This window comes from Carlito syrichta, unplaced genomic scaffold (assembly GCF_000164805.1).
Source record: "Carlito syrichta isolate Samal-C Ts95f unplaced genomic scaffold, Tarsius_syrichta-2.0.1 Scaffold302231, whole genome shotgun sequence".
Lineage (NCBI taxonomy): Eukaryota > Metazoa > Chordata > Mammalia > Primates > Tarsiidae > Carlito > Carlito syrichta.
This window is the reverse complement of record NW_007246327.1, coordinates 213,284-233,863: the sequence shown is the minus strand read 5'-3', so window position 1 is coordinate 233,863 and position 20,580 is coordinate 213,284. Positions and strand designations below refer to the sequence as shown.

General features: G+C 55.0%; 1 protein-coding gene across 1 annotated transcript in view; it reads left to right on the top strand.

The window, feature by feature from the left end:
• Positions 1 to 20,580, top strand: part of NRG2 (neuregulin 2) — a 192,686-nt gene that overhangs the window by 171,660 nt on the left and 446 nt on the right. The window contains exons 5-10 of the mRNA XM_008056141.2: positions 5,115 to 5,173; positions 10,246 to 10,269; positions 14,064 to 14,166; positions 16,299 to 16,422; positions 16,735 to 16,862; positions 17,441 to 17,668. Coding sequence (XP_008054332.1) covers positions 5,115 to 5,173; positions 10,246 to 10,269; positions 14,064 to 14,166; positions 16,299 to 16,422; positions 16,735 to 16,862; positions 17,441 to 17,668 — 666 coding nt within the window. The remainder of the gene's footprint in view (positions 1 to 5,114; positions 5,174 to 10,245; positions 10,270 to 14,063; positions 14,167 to 16,298; positions 16,423 to 16,734; positions 16,863 to 17,440; positions 17,669 to 20,580) is intronic.

The window sequence follows — 20,580 nt, the reverse complement described above, 5'->3', positions numbered from 1 at the left end:
CACTCCAGGCAGAACTGTGGCTCTTGCCCCAGCTGGCCTCCTTGGCTGGCTTCCTCCCCAGCCCCACCCTTCACCTGCTGCCATCTCCTTCCCCCCCCCATCCCAAATTCCAGGGGACAGTCCCAATAGTAACAACAACTCCTCTAAGGAAGTTCTCAGCCCAGACTCAGCCCCTCATCCTTCCCCTCCTTCTGCCTCTGGAAGGCAGCTGCGTTCTTCAGACCCTGGGAGCATTCTAGGTTTGGAAATGCTCTGAGCTCTTTGGAATAGATCTACTAGAAACTCATAAGGGTCCTGGGTACCGCACAGGGATGACCCAGCCCCACATCCCCCTCCCCTTGCCCCCCAACACACATACCAGGCCTCTCCTCTTCCCTAGTCCCTGGGGCCTAAAACCTTGAAGGGATCCAGCAGTGTCACTGGAGTCAGCCCTGGGTCTAGGCAGGGAATGTTTCCATCCCCCAGGACAGGTGCCAGGGTTGAGGAGGGTAATGGGAGCCCAGGGCTCCAGTGCGAGAGTTCAGTGTGGAAAAGGGAATGATGAGATATACAGGCTTTGGGGGGGGGCATCTAGCAAGGTTTCACCTCGAGGACCCTTGAGTCCTGCCCTGCTAAATCTGAGAGGAGCAGAGGCAGGAACCTGAGCCATTGTAAAGAGGGGGCCCTGTTTCCCCTCCCCACCAGAGTAACTAGGCTATACTGCTTAGAACTTGACCTTGGTACCCAGAGCTACCACCTCCCCACCCAGCTCCTCGGAGGTACAGCCAGGGCTCCTGGAACCAACTTCTCGGACTCCCTGTTTCAGCCCTCCGGGGAGAGGGACGTCCCTGGCGGTGATGTGTTCAGAGCTGTGCTGGAGAAGGGCAGGGGGGAGGGGGGCAGGGCAGATCCCAGAGGCCATTCTGGGGGTGGGCGAGATGGGAGGGAAGGGGGGCAGGCCTCTTGGGGTTCCTGATGACACCTGAATGGAATAAAAAGGAAAGAGTTTAGGAAACGGAACTCACGTCTTACCATTTGTGCTGTTTGTTTACTTTTTATTTTGATTTTTTTGCATTTCCGCTTAGCTTGGATAATGAAACTACGCTGGTCAGTTTCATTCCAGTTTCTATAAAAATCAGTTTTCCTTCCTGGTTTTCTTACACTTGTTGTTGTGTATTGGTTCAGAGCCCTGCAGGGAGTGTTGGAAAGCAGACACACTCCGTCCCTCCTGTTTTTCTGGAATTCAGTGCCAAAAGAAACAGTGTCACTGATACTGAATTTGTTTCACAAAAAGAAAACATAGGGGGAATTGAAAATGGGAGTCAAAATCAAGGTGACAGTCCCCTGTCTGTGCCAGACGGGGCCTCTGCACTCCCTCTCGCTGCTTTCTCCTCTTCTCTCCGTGTGTTTGTCGAGCACGGTTGATGCGTGACTCTTGGGGACTGGTTCAGGGGATGATGACAGAACAAGACTCTCTTTCCAGCCCTGTGCACATACCAGTGGCATGCCTCCTTTCCCATCAGCTCATCCCTCCCCACCCCGCCCCTGTCATGTCCAGGCAGTTCCCCATCCCACCCCCATCTACCTGCTCATTCTCACCACATCATGGACTCAGAGGCTCTTCACTCTCTCCAGTGCCCGGGGCACACTCTCATCCTCCATCCTTCCCCTCCCCCGGGTGAGGGCAGCACACATGGCATTATCCCCAGGCTACCAAAAGGAGAAACCGAGGCCCAGGAGGTGGGGTGGGATGGGGAAGGGGAAGGCAGAGGCCAGGAACAGCCCGTGGGCTCTCCTCTCTGCCCCATTCTCACCCTGCTCTTCTCCAGCCCTGGGGACAGACCCTTCCGGAGTCATAGCTACTGACTTGGCGGGAAGGGCTGGGAAGGCTGTTACCTGCTGCTCCTCCTAAGCTGTCCTCTGTGCCCCAAAACTCAGAGGGCCAATCCCTGTTTGAGTGGGAACCACCAACCGCCAGCCAGCCAGCCGCCCGTGCTGAGTTCAGACTCCCGTCCTGGTTGACAGGCGAATGGACCCTGTACTCTCTTATCCTGGTCTCCGGTGCAGGTGAGAGAGGCTATCGGCCCAGCTCACCCCCGACGCCTTCTCTCACAGAGTCCCAGCTTCCTCCATGTGGCTGATCCTCATCAAACAGGAGTGAAACAGGAGTGTCCAGGAACTCCCCGAAGGAGCTAGTGCCCCCCCCATGCCCATCCCCCAATGGCCTTTTCTCTTGTTCAGCCAGGGGAGCACAAGTTCTCAAGGCAGAAGGGTTAGGACCATAATGTTGCATAACTCCAGGGACACATTTGTGATGCAGACCATATTCACAATGCCACCTAGAGTTGTGCAACTCTGTGGCCATGAAAGATCCGAAGATGCAGAGTAGTCCAGGCTGGGTGTAGGACCAGGCACACAGGATGTATTTTGCTATCACCCATCTCCAAGAGTCTTGGGACAGCAGCCCTGCTTGTCAACAATGGGAACACATTTCCCCTTTGCCCTTCCTGCACCCACACTACCCTATTCTCTCCCTTACACACACACACACACACACACACACACACACACACACACACACACATTCATACACAAGTTTTCTTGCCTCCAAGAGCTGGGCTAATCTCAGACATTGGACACAGACAAATCTATCTCTTTCTTGTTCCTCTGTGGATTCCAAGAGTCATATTAGCAGCTCCCTGGGTCTTCATCCTCCACCCCTAAAGGCACTTCCATTTGATAAATCACTCCTCCCCTCTGGTCCCCCTCCCAAGTGGACATCAGTTTCCAAGAGCTGAGGCAGAAGAGGTGAGCCTGGTTGGAGGCGGTTGGAAAGCCTAAGCCGCCACCTCCATTCTCCTGGGCTGGGAGGATTAGGATGAGGACAGGGGTTAGAGAAGGACGGATCAGCAAGGCACTGATGGCAGCCTCCTCCTCCAAGCCACCTTGTTCAGCTGGAGGAACGTGTCCGCCCCCACCCCAACACTTTCCTGATATACTTCCCAGCCCTCCGCCACCCCTCATCAGCCAGACATACCTGCACACACACTCCCACCATGACAGCGACCAACTTCCTGCCTCCTCAGCAGAGATGCTATCCAGGCCCAGAGAAACTCTAGCTCTCTACCCACCTACCACTCTCATTCCGCACTCCTCTAGATTTGAGGCCATGAGGTTTTCATGAGTACCTCTCACAGCCGCTGGCCACCACCCGCTGTAGGCTCAAGTAGCTTCCTGATGGCTGGGATATAATGGAATGCTACGAGGTAGAGCACACTTACCTCTTGAGGAAGATTACATTGATTAATGCCAAAGTATTGAGAGGAACACTGCCAGTATTGAGAGGAACACTGGTGATGAGCTTATCTAATTTCCTAAGGAAGGCAAGGTAGCTGCAACATAGACCCATCTCTGAGTAGGGAGATGTGGGGAAGGGGGCTAGCTCAGTCCATAAGCTTCTCCTTAGGTATCTGGCCTTGCTGGGGTTCAGAGAGAGTACAGGGCTGGGCATGTCTCTCGGAAATCTGCAAGGTGGAGAAGACGGGTAGCAGCCAAGGAGCAGAAGGAAGTGTACCTTGGGGGAAGGGACAAGGTCAGGGGTGGGTGGTGTTTTGGGAACGTGAGAGCCAAGACAGGACCAGGCAGTGACAGAGAAGCGGGTCATAGGGAGAAGGCAGCGATTCCCAGACTGGCTGCCAGTAAGCCCCTGATGCAGGGCAGGCTTGTAGGACGCCCCAGTGAGCCTGCTCCAACCTCCATGAGGCCAGACTCCCCCCTGCACCTGGTATCAGGAAAGCGGCTCTGGGGTGCTGGCAACTCTAGCTCCTCCTCTCCAGTTCCCTTTTCCCTACAAAGCTTTTCCCACACATATTGCTCTAGGACAGCCTTCCCCAAACCTTGTTCTCCAAGGGTCCTTCAAGAAACAACATCCATAGCCAAATAAATCTGGGACATGCTGGAAAAGTCCGGCTATTTCCTTCTATAAAAACATCTCAAAGGCTTTCATATGCCAATGTACACCACAACTGTATAAGGAGCTGGGAATGCATTTCCTAACCTTATTCGGCCACAGAACCCGCTTTGAGAGAAGAGACAAGACATTCCCTAGGTCGCTTTTGTCGTAGACTCACAATCTGAAGGAACAGCATTCCCGAATTCTCCTTTGAGTTTTCCGGGGGCAGTTTCCTGAATGAGAAAACCTGCCCAGGGCCCAGGAGAGAATCCTTCAGCGGGGCCTGGGACTCCTCCCAAGGCCCCCCGAGAACTCGGCCTCCCTTAGGGCCCCCGGCCCCCTGCCGGCTGGCCGAATGCCTGGTGCCAGGGGGCTGCGGTTCTGGCTTCATGGGGCACCAGGCAGGTAAGGAGGAAAGTCTCAGCCGCCAGTAGGACAGTTAGCCGCCAACTTCCCATCTTCCCCCGCCCCGCTTCCCTGAATCATCCTCCTCCCTGCCCCGCCCCACCTTCCCCCCCACCCGTGGGGCCACATCTGCTAGGCGGATTTTTAAGGCGACTTCGGAGCCCTGCACCCAGCCCCGACTCCAGTCCCTTCAGCGACAAGTGTGACCCCAAGGGCCTGGCTTGGTTTTCTCATTCATCATGTGCACTTTGATTTCTAGCCTTAGCCTCGCGGGTGATGCCAGTTTGTTCTGTGATTTTTCCCCTTTTCCTTCTCCAGATGTCCAAACGGATTCTTCGGACAGAGATGTTTGGAGAAACTGCCTTTGCGATTGTACATGCCAGATCCTAAGCAAAGTATGTTTGAAGATACAAACACAAGTCCCTGCCCCTTAGAAAGCTTCCGGGTGCAGTCCCCCCAATGTAGGGCATAGGGCCAGGGGTGTTGGTTGTTTTGATCTTTGGCTGTTTGGTTTTGTTTCTCTTTCCTTTTTTGTATTTCGGTTTGTTAGTTCTTTTTGTTTCGTTTCGTTTCGTTTTGCTTTGTTTTCCACTTTTTTGGCCTAATCCTTGGGTTTAAAGTTCAGGGCTGCAGGTAAGGGGCAAAGTGGCAAGGCCAGTACAAATGGTAACGGTGGCAAGGAACCCAGCTGGCATCGGCAGGAGCCCGTGCCGGGGTGTTGCAATGCCTGTGTCTTGCTATCCTGGCTCTCTCTTTCTGGTTTTCTTTCTTTTGGTAGGTGTCCTGTGGGATACACCGGGGACAGGTGTCAGCAGTTCGCAATGGTCAACTTCTCCAGTATGTCTCTTTCTTCTATTTCTTCTCTTCCCTGGTGACTGAGTCTCCCCCTGCGGGAGGGATGGGGCCTTGCTTAGCAAGACTGGGGCGGGGGGCAGTAGGAGGGTATCCTGGGCTCCTCTCAGTCCGCAGTGCTCACCAGAAGCCTGTACAAAGGAGACCGAGACACCCCCCGGTACCCCCACCTTCATACATCAGCTGTACCTCCTGGGCACAGGAATGCTGAGTTCTCTCTGTAGCATCAGGCCTTCTCCCTACTTCTGGGGTCAGGCGGCCTGGCCAGAAGGGGAAGAAGCATTTGCACAGCTCTCACCTGCCTCCGAAAGCTGTTGGAGGGTGTGGGGGGCCGGGCAGTGAGTGTGTGCATGTGTGTGCTGGTGCATTTGAGAGAGAGAGGGGTTCTCAGAAAGCCTGTCTTCCATTCTGGCCAGAGATCGTTTGGTTTGGGGTTTGGAAATGGGGACAGGGGTGGGGATGGTGGAGGAGGAGGGGGAGGAAGGAAGGGGAGTCAAAGGAGACCCAGGGCAACGGTTTCCATGACTTCAGAGACCTTTACCTGGCTACAGTATGGGGCGGGGTGGGGGTGCTGCAGATGTTAAAAGATAGAGGGAATGAGGAACAAGGAACAATCAGTGGCTCTCTCCAGGAGCTCTCTTGTCTGAGGCCCCGTCTAGGATTTCATTCCCTTCCTTCCTTCCACTTCTGAGGTCAGAGCTTTTTGGTTTACACAGTTTGGGTGGGGGGAGGAGTGCCCTGAGACCTAAGGGTGGCGAGAAGTGTTTTCACTGGGAGCCTGGGAGCAGTTCCCACAAGTACCACCAGGTGGAGGTAGAGCAGAGCAAACAGCCACTGGCCAGCCATAGATTCCTTTTGCGGCCCAGTGGTGTGTTGGCCGGCAAGACCTGCCTCCGGTCATTCATCCCATCCTCAGAGCAGGCTAGGCCCCTGCCTGGTCCGCTCCCCACATCCTCCTCTTCAGAGAGGACAGCTGGGTCCCGTGAGGAGTAAGGAACCAGAGTGTCCAGACGGTGGCTGGATGCTGGGAGGTAGAACTCTGGAAGGTGCCTAAGGCGGGACCCAGGGGACCATTTAGGTAGTCCTTGGAGAAGGGCTTTGAGGGTTTGGGTCTCAGGGTGGAGAAATGAGCCTTCCCAGACCTCCTCGAGCCACAGCATAAAAACCCAGAAATGTACTCCCCACCCCAACCCAGCAGGGCCAAAGAGGCCCCAGGGCGGCTGGAGACTGGCCAGCCCAGGTGGTCAGCTGTCATAGAGTGTGGGAGTCCTCTCATCAGACCCTCCAGTTGGAGGCCAGGGAGGAAGGCCGTGGTGACAAGGGCAGAGCCTGTGTGCAGGACATGTGGCCCAAGAGAATTCTCTAGAACTCAGGCTCTGAAAGAGTTTCAGAGTCATATTCAGCCCCATGTGGAGGACTGTAGGACAGGAGAGTCCTCAGAAGAAGGCCAGGCAGAGCTGTGGGCCAGGTGAGAGAGGCAGTGGGGGTTATATTCCTCTCAACAGAGATCTTCCGGGGCTTCTGGCCCTGTTCTAGACAGGGGTACAAGCCTGTCCTGAGTCAGAGCAGGAGAGCCTCCAGAACTTGGGCCACCGCCCAAGGCCTCTCTACCAGCTGGGCTGCTTCAGCTTTCAGCTCAGATCTGCTGGGAGGGTCAGCAGGGCCCCAGGAACCCAGAAGAGAACCTGCAAAGGCAGCCCCGGGCCTTCCTACCTAGTGCCTTCAGTATCATGACTGTTACCTTTTTGTAAAGGACTTAGGCTCTTCAAGCACTTTCCCAGAGAGCACTTCATGCATTGCTCTAGCAGGTAATTACTGAAAAAGTAGTATAAAGTGCTGGATTAAGTATTCGGGCTTTGGATTTAAGTAGACCTGAATGAAATTGCCGACAGACTAGTTCTGGGACCTCCTTTAACTCCTCTGAACTTTCTCATCTGTAAAACGGGGATGATAACATTTATGCCTGTGGGGTTGCCATGAGGATTAAATGACTCACCGCATCTGAAGGGCTTAGCAGAATGCCTGCCACTGTGGTTGGAGTACAATCTAGTACTTCTGCCAGCTAAAACTGATATGGGGGACAGCACCTGCCACCCTAGAAGCTGCTCCCAGCACATCCTGAGCAGTGTCTGACCTTCGTGCCCTGCCTAGGCAGCATCTAGACCAGGTTACAGAGACCAAGGAAACATCCTGTGGCTGCAGTAGCACTGTGAAGCTTCTCCTTCTCCTGCTGACAGCCTCTCCCTCCCTAAGAGGCCAAGCTCGTCCATTTGTATGCCCCCATGTAAAAGAGCACACATACTGACACACATGACACACATACGCACGGCACATAAGCATGCGCTTACACACCTTCCCACATGTGCAAACCCATGAGCACGCACTAACACCTGCACACACACATGCAAACACAAGAGTACATGCTCACATCAGCACATGCATCACTGCCTCCTTGTCCAGACATCCTATGACTGTGTCATGGGACATGTCCAAGATGAACACTTCACACATTGTCTGTTAAGCCTGGCCCTGTTGGGAGTCCAGCATTGGGTTGCCGTGGTCACTGGTCAGTATGCAAATTTCTGGCCAATAGGACCTTCCTGTGGCTCAGTGATGTCACCCCATCCTGGATGAGTGGCGGCCAGTGGACATAATGAGTGAGAGAGACACAGCCGCAGGCCCCTCAGAATCCATCCCATGCTTCCCAGTGAGAAGGCTGCCTGCCTGCTGACTGGCCAAGCCCTGTGGCCTCATCCATCAACCACCACAGGTCCATCCTAGACAGTACTGGCCTTTGACTCAAAGACGAGGCCAGCCAGGAACCCCAGAAGCTGCTGCTGCTGCTCTTTGGTTCTCAGAGAAGCGACACAGAAGAAAATTCATAAAGGGCTCTGGGAGCTCTGCCTGCTTCTCCAGATGGTCATTGTCCTCAGGAATAGCAAGTCAGAGCTGCCACTCAGTGGTCAGGAATAGTCATGGCTTGGCCCCAAGGGACCAAAGACCTGGCCCCCAGTCCCTTCTGCCTCCTAATTTGCTGTGTGACCTTGGGAAAGTGTCCTAGCACCACTGGGACCCAGCTGCCTCATCTAATACAACAACCTTGTCCAAAAGTGAGGCCCAGACCAGCTCTATGTACCTAGTCCTCTGAGTGGGTGCTGTGGTCAAGCTGAGCTGTTCTCTCAGAGGAGCATGGCTGGACATCCAAACAGCGTGAGCTCTCTCCAGGACCCTTTGAGAATGGTCAAGAATGTACTGTCTACTCAGCACAGCTGGCCAGTCCTGGGAGACCCTGGAGGGGAGTGGGGAAGACTGCATGTATGGCAACTTTCTCCTACCTCCAAGCAGTCAGAGTGAGATGGTAAATACACCAAAACTTTGAGGTCACTCCCCAGCCTTGGGCTTAACAGGCGTGCAAGAAGCACTCGTGTTTGGAAGGTCTGGGATTCATGCTTCATTACTGTGGTCTCTGCATGGAACTGGGGGTCAAAGCCCTAAGATCTTCTTCAAGGCTCTCTCCACCAGAGCCACAGAGCCATCTTAGGCGTTGGCTCAGAGACACCCTGCCCTCCTTCCTTTTCCAAATGTGAGACCCTCTGGAATCCCTATCAGAAAGGAGACAGGAGAGCAAGCTTGGATCATGTACAGGATTCCTGCCGAGTGGCCCGTGCACTCCTTCCTCGGCCGCAGACAAGAACATCAGACTCAATTTCATGCCCTCCCTGGATTTAGCAGAGATGACTGCTTATGGGGAAGCCAGGGAGTGAGCAAACCTGGGCTGGCAGGTGGGACTCTTGCACACACGCCGAGCTCACACCGTCCAGACCTGCTCACAGCTGCCTCAGACTGGGCACAGGCACTTGGGACAAATGAGGAAAAAGAGGCTATGCTCACCCACATTCACATAGCAAACTAGGGGCGAAACCGAGACTCAAGGCCTGTGGGTGCTGGCTGCAGCACCAGAATGGTGGGTGAGCTTGTTGAAAACACTGTTGCTGGGATTTCTGGTATCCCACCCAAGAGCCTGACTCCACTGGCCTGGATGCTTCTGAAGCTCATCCAGGTTTGCAGACCACCCAGGAGCCCATAGTCAAGCCTGATCCCCCACTGTACACGAGAGACTGAGAGAACAGCTGGGTTGGGCCGCACAGCAGGCCAGCGCAGAGCTGCTGACCCTTGAGTCAGGGTCCTTTTATCTAGCCCCTCAAGAATGTGGGTGTCTACCTCGAAGGGTCCTAAAGTCACATGTTCATAACATGATCCCACTTCCAAGACCGTAATTTGTCCACACTGGGAACTCAGGAGTATCACACAAACCCACTCATCTCTTTTCTCTAAGCAGCAGTTTACTCTAAGTGGTGAAATCAGGCTTGGGAAACATGGCCCAGCCCTGTAGGTGTCTGGGATGTTGAGGTGTCAAGTGGAGAAGTGACCTCCTGCCTGGAGCCCCGTCCTCCCCCACTCGTGCTCTCCCCTAGACTCCAAGCCTCCATGCCCAGGCTCCTGGTAGGTGGACAGGCCAGCTAGGCCTGTGGGACAGGACAGGGGCATGAAGCCAGTCTGGGGACCTCATTCTGAACATGAAAAGGGCCCTCGTGAGTGAGCTAGGAGCTGGGCAAGCCATCTGCAGGAGGGCTTGAGGGTGCCGAAGGTTTGGCGCTGATGCTGGACAGAGGAGAAGGGACTCCTCAGCCCTCTGCCCCACCTCACCCTTGCCTCCCAGGGGACATCTGCCAACTGACTCTTGCACCTCTGCCTCCCCACCAGGTACTAACCCCACAGCTCATCTCTAAAGAACCTGCCCTGCCTGCTGACTCTAACACTTCCTCTCTCTACCCCTCTCGGGGCTCTTGGGGACTGGGTGCCAGGGAAGGAGCTCAGGAGGCCGGGAGGGGACACTACTAACCTGCTTTCGCCTCACAGGCTGGCTGCCCGGTGTCTGAGGAATCCTGACCAACGTTTCTGTCTCTCTCTCTCCCCCGCCCCCTCCCACCTCTCTCTACCTGCCTCTCTCCCGCTACCCCATCCCTACTTGACCCTCCTCTCTTCTGCACTGCCAGAACACCTTGGATTTGAACTAAAGGGTATGGACCTCTGTGTATCGCTCAGTGCCATCCGCACAGCCCTCTCCACAACCTGTGATGCCATGTGTGCTGAATGTTTGGTTTCCTTTCCAAAAAATGGACAAGGAACGATTCCAAAAATCTCCCCTCGCCCCATCTAAATGTCCTATCATAAACTATGTCATTTTGGGAGGTGACAAAGAAGTTCATGAACAGCAGGGCACCCCAGGGTTCAGACTGTGGTCCCCCCCTCAGGGTACAGTAGAGCTCCCTTGCAGAGGGGAGATCTATCACCAGAAGGCCTCAGAGGGGAGAACCCCAGCAGCATGCAGCCGGCAGGTCATCCAGGCAAGAGATGACCCCGTGTATGCACATGACCCCTCAGAGGCTGCTGCCCAGCCACCATGGAAGCCTGGTTTGGAGAGTTGTGCAGACAGGCATCCCTGTGCATTTGCCTTCCATACTCTATCCTGTCCCCGTTTCCATTCCATTCCCATCACTTTCATTCTGCACCAGGCTTGTAGCTGATGACTCTGTTTGTCTCTGCCCCGGCCCTGCGTCTGTCAGCCAGGCTTTGTCATCTGCTTGAGGCTGTCACTCCCTCCATAACCTGTCCTTGCAATGGCACGTGTGTATCTGTGGGCAAGCCTAGCAGGGGTCTGGGCTGCACTGGCCCCTGGTGCTTGCCCCTTGTCCCTCAGCTGGGAATCTTACCTGTGCTCCCTGCCACCTACCACTACCACCCTCTAGTCCCAGGAGGCTCCTTGGGCTTTGAGGGACTTTGAGGGGTTAGTGGCTGCAAGTGTCCAGACATTTACAGCAAGAGAGATGCAGGGGTTCAGGGGACACAGGCTTCTGTGGGTAGGATCGACGATGTAGTGCGGAACCTGTGGTTGTTCTCATGGCTAGTTTGGGGACGCCTAACCGCCACCCCCCCAACCCCTTCAGCTGTGCTCAGAGAGAGTCCAAACTATGTGTAAGAGACACTGTGTGTGTCTACATGTCCTGGCAGTAACAGGGTGGGGAAGAGGCACTGAGTCTGTGAGGGTCTGTGAAGGTGGCTGAGCATAGGGGTGAACCTGCAGGCGCACGCACGTGTGTGTGTGTGTGTGTGTGTGTGTGTGTGTGTGTGTGTGTTGGTGGTGTTTCTGTTGTTGCGAGGCCTTGGGGCAGGCTGTGAATGCATGGAAAGGCCAAGGAATGTTCTTATGGTAGGAGTTGTGCGCTGCGCAGGTGGAACTGCATGTGCGGAGGGCGTGTTCAGTAGTGCAACAAGCATCTACAGAACACCAGGATTTAGCAGATACTCAGAGTCCCTGCCCTCCTGGCACTCACAATCACAGGTGAGGCAGACAACAAGCAAATAGAAAAGATGTCAGGGAGCAGTAAATCTATACAGAAAACAGATGCAATGATGGTGCCTGGCTGGAGCAGGGAGTTCCTGGAGCTCAGAGGTTAGGGGAGTCTTGTCCAAGGAGGTGATGTCTGGGCTAAGACTTGACAGAAAGTAGCCAGCCTTGAAAATAACTGGAGAACTAGTGAAGGCAGGGGGCACAGCAGATCTAGGGACTGTGTGGTTGTAGCAGACTTGTCTTGCTCAGTGGACGGAAGGACTGCCAGTGACTTTGGAGAACAGTGGACATGGGGGAAGAGGACCACAGGTGAGACCCAAGAGGAAGGCTGGGACCAGGTAACCTGGGACCTCAGAACCGTGGTAAGGCTCTGGGTTACATCTAAATTGCAGTAGGGAGGTGTCGTGAGTTTCTAAGCAAGGCAGTGAAACAATCTGCTTTATGGTTGTAAATGAATGTCGTGCTGGTGCTGGGGGCAGGGTAGGGAGGATTGGCAGCAGAAGGACTGGCAGAGGGTACCATCTCCAGGTGAGAGGTGGTGTCCTGCTGGCCTGAGTTGGAAGCAGTGGAAATGGTAAGGCTTGGTTATATCCAGGACCTACTCAGAAGGCAGAGCTGAGGGGACTTGCAGATGGAAAGGAAGGGAGTGATCAAGAGCGATTCCAAGGTCTGGAGCCTGAGCGACAGGAAAGGCGGTGGCTGCTCTCCGGAGTTGCAAGGAGTAGGGGCAGTTTGGAAAGACAGTGGAGAATCAGTGACTCTGGTCATAGCCCTTGGGTACAGGAGTCTGGAGGACAGGGAGAAGTCAGAGCAGGACACAGAAATATGAGAGTCTGCACATAGATGGTACTGAAAGTCCGAGTCTGAATGAGATCACTAAGGGAGAGAGGAAAGGTGCGGAGGAGAATGAAGCCTAGGAGCCCCAGGCCCTCCTACCCTCCCATTCTAGTAGGAGAGAAAGAAGCAGTAGTTGAGGCAGACATGGGCCAGTCAGTGAAACCAGAAGAGACCAGGAGAGAACCGCTCTGGAGCCTAGGAGAATAGGCCCAGAAAGGAGTCAGCCCAGAGGGAAGCAAGTGACCACAGGACTTGGCAGCATGGAGGTTGTTGGTGACCATGACCAGAGTGGTCTCCAAGGAGAGACAGAGACAGATGCCTGCCTGGACTGGATGATTGATGTGAATGGAGCATAAGAACCGGAGCCAGGGCAGCGGGCACAGGGCAAGGGATGGGGACCTGGGGCAGAGGTCTGGTTGTCTAAGACCCCACCTGACTGTGTCAGTAGGCATAAGCGTGTGTGTGTGTGTGTGTGTGAGAGAGAGAGAGAGAGAGAGAGAGAGAGAGAGAGAGAGAGAAGGGGTCTGTCAGACAGGCACAGTTATCAATGTACGTATGCCAGGAGGGTTTGTACCCCTGGGCATTTGCTGCTGTGTATACCTCTGCCCCAGGAGATGCTGCAAACCCAATAAGTTAGGGACATGTCCCAGGGCTCCGCCAAGGCAGAGGGATCCACCCTCCCCTGATCCCTGAGTTGGAAGGAGGACTAATGTGGCGGGACCAGCCAGCAGGTGTGGGCGGATCAGGGTGGGGTCTCTGGGCCGGAGCCTTAGCTTTGGCTAGTGCTGTCACCCTTTTCCTTTTCTTCCTCCTGGCTTCCTTTGGTTTACAAGTGTAGGGGTTTTCTCCCCAAGCAGGAGAGGGTAGAGAGGAGAGTGTGGCCTCTGTGATAGCTCTGAGCCTAGCCTAGCTCAACTCCTAAGAATGTGTGGGGGCCACTCCTTGTACACAAGCACTACCCTAGGTGCCAGGGTCTGTCTGTGCTGCCACTGGGGGGCTTCTCACAAGCAGAGAGGAAGGGGCTGGAGTGGGCATGCACCACACCTTGACCTGCCTGCAGGGATACCCAAAGCCCTTTTTCTCCTCCAAGCCCTTCCATGGGCCTGGGCTGCTCTGACCCTGCTCCTGGTCCTGGTCTCCCTTCTCACTCAGTCCAGCCTCTGGGTCTGATGTGCTGTCACCTGCCCAGAACACGCTACTCTCCAGCTTCTTAGGGAAGCCAAGGTGACTGGGCCAGGCCTTTGCCCAGGGGCCACATGTTCACTACCACAAAGAACAACTCCCCTTGGCGCACCAGGGCACTTCACAGCTCCCAGGCTATGTTGATGGCCAGGCAGGACCACCTTCCCTGCTCTGTGGCCGGCACTCCATCCTTCCCACCCCCCTGCATTTTCCACTCATGTGCTATGAGCAGACACGGGGCTTGGGAAGGTGAACTCGGGATGAATTGTGTGTAACCAGACCCATGGGTGGGAGGAAACTAATGGGGAACCTGCAGGGGGCAGGGACTGGCTAGGGAGAGAAGGGATGGAAAGGAGCCTGAGGCTTTGGGGGAGGGCGTATCTGCACCACTGTCCACTTTGGGTCTGCTCCTGCCTGCCCCTCACATCCACCCTCCCTCTGCAGAAGCCGAGGAGCTGTACCAGAAGAGGGTCCTGACTATCACTGGCATCTGCGTGGCCCTACTGGTGGTGGGCATCGTCTGTGTGGTAGCCTACTGCAAGACCAAGTGAGTGGCAAGCACACGGGTGGGGATAGGCCAGACTGAGGGAGGGGCCTGTGTGGCAGGCTCTCCTCTTTTGTGAGGCAGGCTCTCCTCCACACCCTCCTGTACCCCTGCTGCCCCTTCAGGGACCTCTGCAGCTAGGGGTGGGGCAAAGGGCTGGGCCAGGAAGCAGCAGCAGGGAAGTATGAGGGAGACGGGCCCCACGGGATTGACCAAGAATGGTCCTGAGCACAGGCTTTGGAAGAAGACAAATCTAGATTCAAATCCAGCTCTGTCAATTCTCACGTGACCCCGAGCTAATTGAGGAACTGCGGAGTCCTCGTGGGAAGGATCCTGGTATATATCTCACAGGACTTCGGGAGGACCCTGAGCAGGGGCATGCAGCTGGTCCGCAGGTTCCTGGGGCGAGTGCCCTGTGGAGTGGGCAGGCGCTGGGCGGTGCTGAGGAGGGGAGTGTAGAGCGGCAGGCTCCATTCCCAGGGAAAGGCATTGCCTGAGCCCAATTGGGAGCAGCTTAGACAAAAGGCCAGAGAAGGTGGGACTGGGCCCCCTCTGGGCGGAAGAGAGGTAGGGACAGAATCTCAGGGCAGGGGAAGACAGGGACAGAGAGGGAGCTGGGCAGTACAAGTAGAAGAGTGGGAGCCAGAGGACAACACAGGTGAGGGCCGGCCATGTTCCTGAAACAAGAACAGCCCAGACCAGTTGGAGCAAAGGGCTGGGGTCAGGAAAAAAAGGGCACAAGTCTAAAAAGAGTATTGGGACCTAGATGGCACGACAGGCCTTGGATCAAGCCGGGGAGCCTGGGCTTATCCTGCAGACAGTGGGGAGTCAACTTGCAGAAAAATGATAGGTTTGTCACAATTGTTCACATCTGGAGAGCAAGAGTCTGGGCACAGCCACCATTTTGGGGACTGAGCCCCTGGTTTGGACTCATGCTACCCTATCTATGGGACCTAAAGCCCTGCTTGCCTTGTCCTGGGGGAGTTAAGTACCAGAAAAGCTGGAGGGAGGAGAGAGTTGGGACTCAAAGAGCCCAGAGGGGGAGAACAGGCCAAAGAGGGAAAGTCAAGTCTAAGAACTGGAGGAAAATCAAGGCCCCTGTTCTTACCCCCACGGCATTTACTCATATCTTCAACATTCATTCAGTGCCTGCGGGACGCCAGGCCCTGCCCCAGGCACATGGCCAGTACTCTGAGCAGGCATCCCAGTGTCACAGAACACATTTAGAGACAACTAACCTCAACTAACCTCGGCTGGAGAGCAGGAGGGGTTCCCTTGAGGAAGCAACATTTAGGCTGGGGCCTGAGGGGTGAGTAGGAGTTAGCAGGTGAAGAGGAGAGAACATATTCCAGGTGAACGAACTAGCTAGTATGCGCAAAGGTCAGGAGGCCAGAGAGGGCAGGCACTGTGGAGGACCAGAAGCAATCTCACCAAGGACACAGCAAGCTGGGGCAGGGTAGGGGCAGGGCAGGCAAGGGAAACACAAAGGGCCAATAAAGGGTTTTAAACAGAGGAGTGACATGATTAGGTCTGTTATAAAATAAATTGATTGAGCATTTACAGTGTGCCAACATAAAGTAATCCCACGGGCCCTGACTCCACAGCCCCCGTTTTATTTTCTTCCTAGAACTTTACTGAAAATATCTCATTCATTGTTTTGTTTATTGCTTATTGTCTGCCTTGTCTACTGGCCTGTGGGCTCCTCGAGGGCAGGGATCCTCTCCATCTTCTCCAAAACATTATCTGGCACATAGTAAAAACACAATAACTACCAAGAGAATGAAGGAGAGAGGGAGCACTGTGCTTGAATATTTTCCACACTTTCAATCATCCGCAGTCTTTCGGATGGTCACCCCGTTTACAGATGAGGAAAGGTCAACATGGAGAGTTTAAGTACCTTGTCCAGGACCACACAGCTAGAAAGCAGTGGAGTCTACTCTCTGGGCAGAGCCCAAATTCATCACCACAACACTCAGGTCCCATGGTTTCAGGTGGTGGCAATGATGTGGTACAGCCTGGGCACAGGGAAAAGCAGTCGCCATGGCAGTCCAGGGCACAGAGAGAAGGGACAGCTAAGGATGTTCATTCATTGAGGCAGAGGGCGTGCCAGGCTCACCCACCCTTCCCCTGTGCAGAAAACAGCGGAAGCAGATGCACAACCACCTCCGGCAGAACATGTGCCCAGCCCACCAGAACCGAAGCCTGGCCAACGGGCCCAGCCACCCGCGGCTGGACCCAGAGGAGATCCAGATGGCAGATGTGAGTGCTGTTCCCAGGTCCCCTTCTAAGCCCTCAGTGGGACAGCCACCCTTCTTGTGCCCCTGCGAGGATGGACTGGGGCAGCAGCCAGCCTGTCCCATGACCAGGCTTGCCTCCTAGGCACTGTCTCACCGGGATGGCAGCCTTGCTTCACCCACTTCCTTCTGGAAGAGCAGGGATTCTATTTGCTGGGGCCATCACTGCCCTACTATCAAGCCACTTCTCATCCCTGGACTCCTCCCAACCTGGAGTTTCAGAAGATCGATTTGGTCTGCCGTCACTAACTCTCACCCAACTGTCTGTCTGTTCCAGTATATCTCCAAGAATGTGCCAGCCACAGACCATGTCATCAGGAGGGAAACTGAGACCACCTTCTCGGGGAGCCACTCCTGTTCTCCTTCTCACCATTGTTCCACAGCCACACCTACGTCCAGCCACAGGTGGGCACTACCAAGGCCCACAGCGACGCATACACTTCTGCACTTTATTTGGTATAAAGTGCTGACTTGTTCAAATATTCAGAGCTACTGGATTCCCTCTCCTGAGTTTGCCATGAGTCCCCCTTAGCCTTCTCTCCAGAATTAGGGAGTCCTGTCCACAGCGCACAAAGGCTCATACAGCTCAAGACACATAATGTGTCTTTCCTGGGGAGTACCATGTAATAGTCAGGACCCCCACATATCGGCCACTGAGGCTGGGCTCCTGACATAGGTGGCTAAGGACCATGGGAGTGGAAGGGTCCCAGACACGGGCTCCAAGGCAAGACTGGGGTAGAGTGGTTGCACATTACAACTCACCCATCCACAGGACCCCCAGCCCTCCTTCTCCTGATACTGGGACTGGGGTCCCGTGGATACGCATTTGCAGCAATCCACATCAGCCCAAGCTGGAGAAGGGCAAGGAGCTGAGGGAACTCCAGATGGAATGAGGACCAGGGAGAGGGTGGCTGTGGGACCACACCTCCCAAGCCTCCCTGCCCCTTCCTGATCCCTCATCTTGCCCCATCTGGCCTTCCCAGACACGAGAGCCACACGTGGAGCCTGGAACGTTCTGAGAGCCTGACCTCCGACTCCCAGTCAGGCATCATGCTGTCATCAGTGGGCACCAGCAAATGCAACAGCCCAGCGTGTGTAGAGGCCCGGGCACGGCGAGCGGCAGCCTACAACCTGGAGGAGCAGCGCAGGACCACCGTGCCGCCCTACCACGACTCCATAGACTCCTTGCGTGACTCTCCACACAGCGAGAGGTCAGTTCTTAACCCATGACCTATGCCCTCACCTTGGCCAGAGGCTGGCACCATGGCCCCAAGGGAGAGAGCACATCAGAGACAGTTCAAAGAGTTTCATCTCCATTTTTCAGATGGAAAAACAAGGTCCCAGAAAGGTCAGGTGGTCTGCTCAGGGCCATTAGCATGTTAATGACAGACTGGGATTGGGGCTAGCCCAGTGAACCCTAGTGTGGAGTGACCGTCTAATTTAATTGTTCTACTGGGACACTTTTCAGAATAGAAGAGAACATTATTAATACTGTACTAGAATATCAGGAACAAACATGGGCTGTTCCAGAAAATCAGGCTATATGCTAGAAGCTACAGGTCCTAACAGGAGCAGAAAGACACCAAGATCCAGTAGATTGCAGGGCGGAAAGAGAGGCTGTCTTCAAGGAGACTGACCAGTGCAGGTTGAACATGAGCCAAGAATGATCACAGCGCCCTGGCAGTAGCAGCCGTAGCCTACAGTTCAAGGCAGTGTTGGGTTCCTAAGCACTGGGTGCAGGAAGAACCAGGAAACTCCCCTTCTTCCCTGACTCCAAGCCAAGAGTTACAGGCCAGCCTCCACCTTGCCCAGCCTTGAGTGGCCCTCGGCAAGTAGGGCCTGTGGATCAGGAGAGCAGAGAAGGTGCACAGTACTCGGAACTCCAGGCCCGGGAGAGGAGCAGGTGTTCTCTTGCCCTCAACTCTGCCCACTCCCCGCCAGTTCCTGTGCTGGGCTGGCCTGCCTGGGGATCCAGAGATGGCCTACCTGGTTCCTGCTCCTGAGGCGCTCCAGCCACAGAGACACACCATAGAAGCTCACAGCAGCCTGTGGAAAGTGCTAAGCACGCCCACCCCACCAGGGCAGAGAGATCCAGGCTGACTGCAGGCTCTGGGAAGCAGCCAGGTTTTCCGGGCCCAACCTTTGCAAGCCCAGCTCCACCCCCTGTGTGATCTGGGGCAAGCTGATCACCTCCGAACCTTGTTCCCTCAGTTGTCGAACAGGGGGAGCAGTACCTACAATGGCATGTTTCTGGTGAGGCCACCTGAGATAATCTGCACAAATCTGCCTTGTACCTAACGGAGCTGGTCCTCACTAGGTGTAGCCATTATCATCAACAGTGACCACAGCCAAGTGTGGTGGCTCATGTCCTGTAGTCTCAGGTGCTCGGGAGACTGAGGCAGGAGGATAGCTTGAACCCAGGTGCTCAAAGCTGCAGTGAGCCTTGATTGCGCCACTGCACTCCAGCCTGGGCGATGGAGTGAGACCCCATCACAAACACACACACACAGTAACCACAGTAATAGGGCTCCTTAATGGGTGGTAGGAAGAGGAGAGGGAGTAAGAAAAGCATTCCAATCACGGAAACAACTCAAGCAGTTCCAACAGAGGTACTTAAGAACGTGGCTGGTGAGTGAGGTGCCTGGAGCAGGGTGGACTGTGGGGAGCAGTGGTACTGGGCCTGATCAGGCAGGTTGGGGCCAGAGAGACCCAGGACAGGGCCCTGGGCTTCTGCCCAGGAGGTGGGGCTTGGGTGGGTAAGCAGGAAGGGCCTCCTTAAGGGGAGCAGTGACTTTTAAAAACTGCTCTGAGCCGGGCTCAGTGGCTCAGCCTGTAATCCCATGCTTTTGGGAGGCTGAGGTGAGTAGATTGCCTGAGCCCGCGGGTTCGAGACACGCCTGGGCAACTTGGCGAGACCTCATCTCTACAATAAATCAAGAAATCAGCCGGGTGTGGTAGCGCATGCCTGTAATTCCGGCTACTTGGAAGGCTGAGGCGGAAGGATCGCCAGAGCCCAGCAGGTCGAGGCTGCGGTGGCCAGGAGCGGCCACTGAACTCCAGTCTGGGTGGAGACTCCAACTCAAAAAAAGAAAAACCTGCTCTGGGAATTGCATAGAGCCAAAGAAGAGAGACTCAAGAGTAGGGGTTTGACCAGAGTAGACAGCCGGGATTAGGACTGGGTAGAGGGTGTGCTCCAGAAGCTGGGAACAGGTAGTACTTGGGGTTCATAGATGTGTGGGTGGGGTAGGAAAGAGGGAGAAATCCGGTGATTCCGAAGGAACAGAAAGGGAACTCTGGGCTGGTTCCAGAGAGTAGTGAAGTGCCTGGCTATGCAGTGTGGAAGAGGCATGGAGGTGTGGATCCCTGTCCTGAGGTGGACGGTAGTGGGGTAAGAGGTCAATGGCTCACAAGGGGGATGTGGAGAAAAAGAGACAGATACCCAGAATCTAGGCTGGGAGATAGAGGGCAAACTTTTAAAAGACCTGGGGGACGTATCTGTCAGCCCTGGGCTGAGGACCCTATCTGGGTGTGTGCAATCACTTCCCTGAGGCACCTTTTGACTTCAATGTAAGGAATAGTTCCCGCACTGAAACCATCAGGGCACGAGATGAACAGTCCCTGCAGAACAGTGAGTCCAGATAACAGGGGCATCGGAAGGGGGTCTAGTGGTTCCTGGAATTGGGCAGTGTGAGTCCTGGTTCCTGCCTCGCCTCGATTCAAATCCCAGCTCTGCCACCTCCTGGCTGCGTAACCTCGAGTAAATCACTTAACTGTGCTGAGTCTTGGTTTCTTGTGCGTAGTGCAGGACTAGCGTAAGGATCTGACAAATTATTGCATTAAATGAGGCGCAACATGGACAGTACCCCAGCCTGGTCCTGACTGTGGCTGTGCGCATTCCCACAGCAAATGACCGTTCAGGGAGGCTTACACGGGTCAGGCACGGGCTCAGCCACCTCACTGGCACACTTCTGGAGTCATCCCAGCCACGCTCTGGAACGGGCAGCATGGTTATGTCTGCCTAGCAGATAAGGGACTGAGGCTCAGAGAGGCGGAGGAAGTTGCGTCGGGTCGCCGGGGGTGACCGCCGTCGTCTCGGGCAGGAAAGCAGCTTAGGACCGGGTGG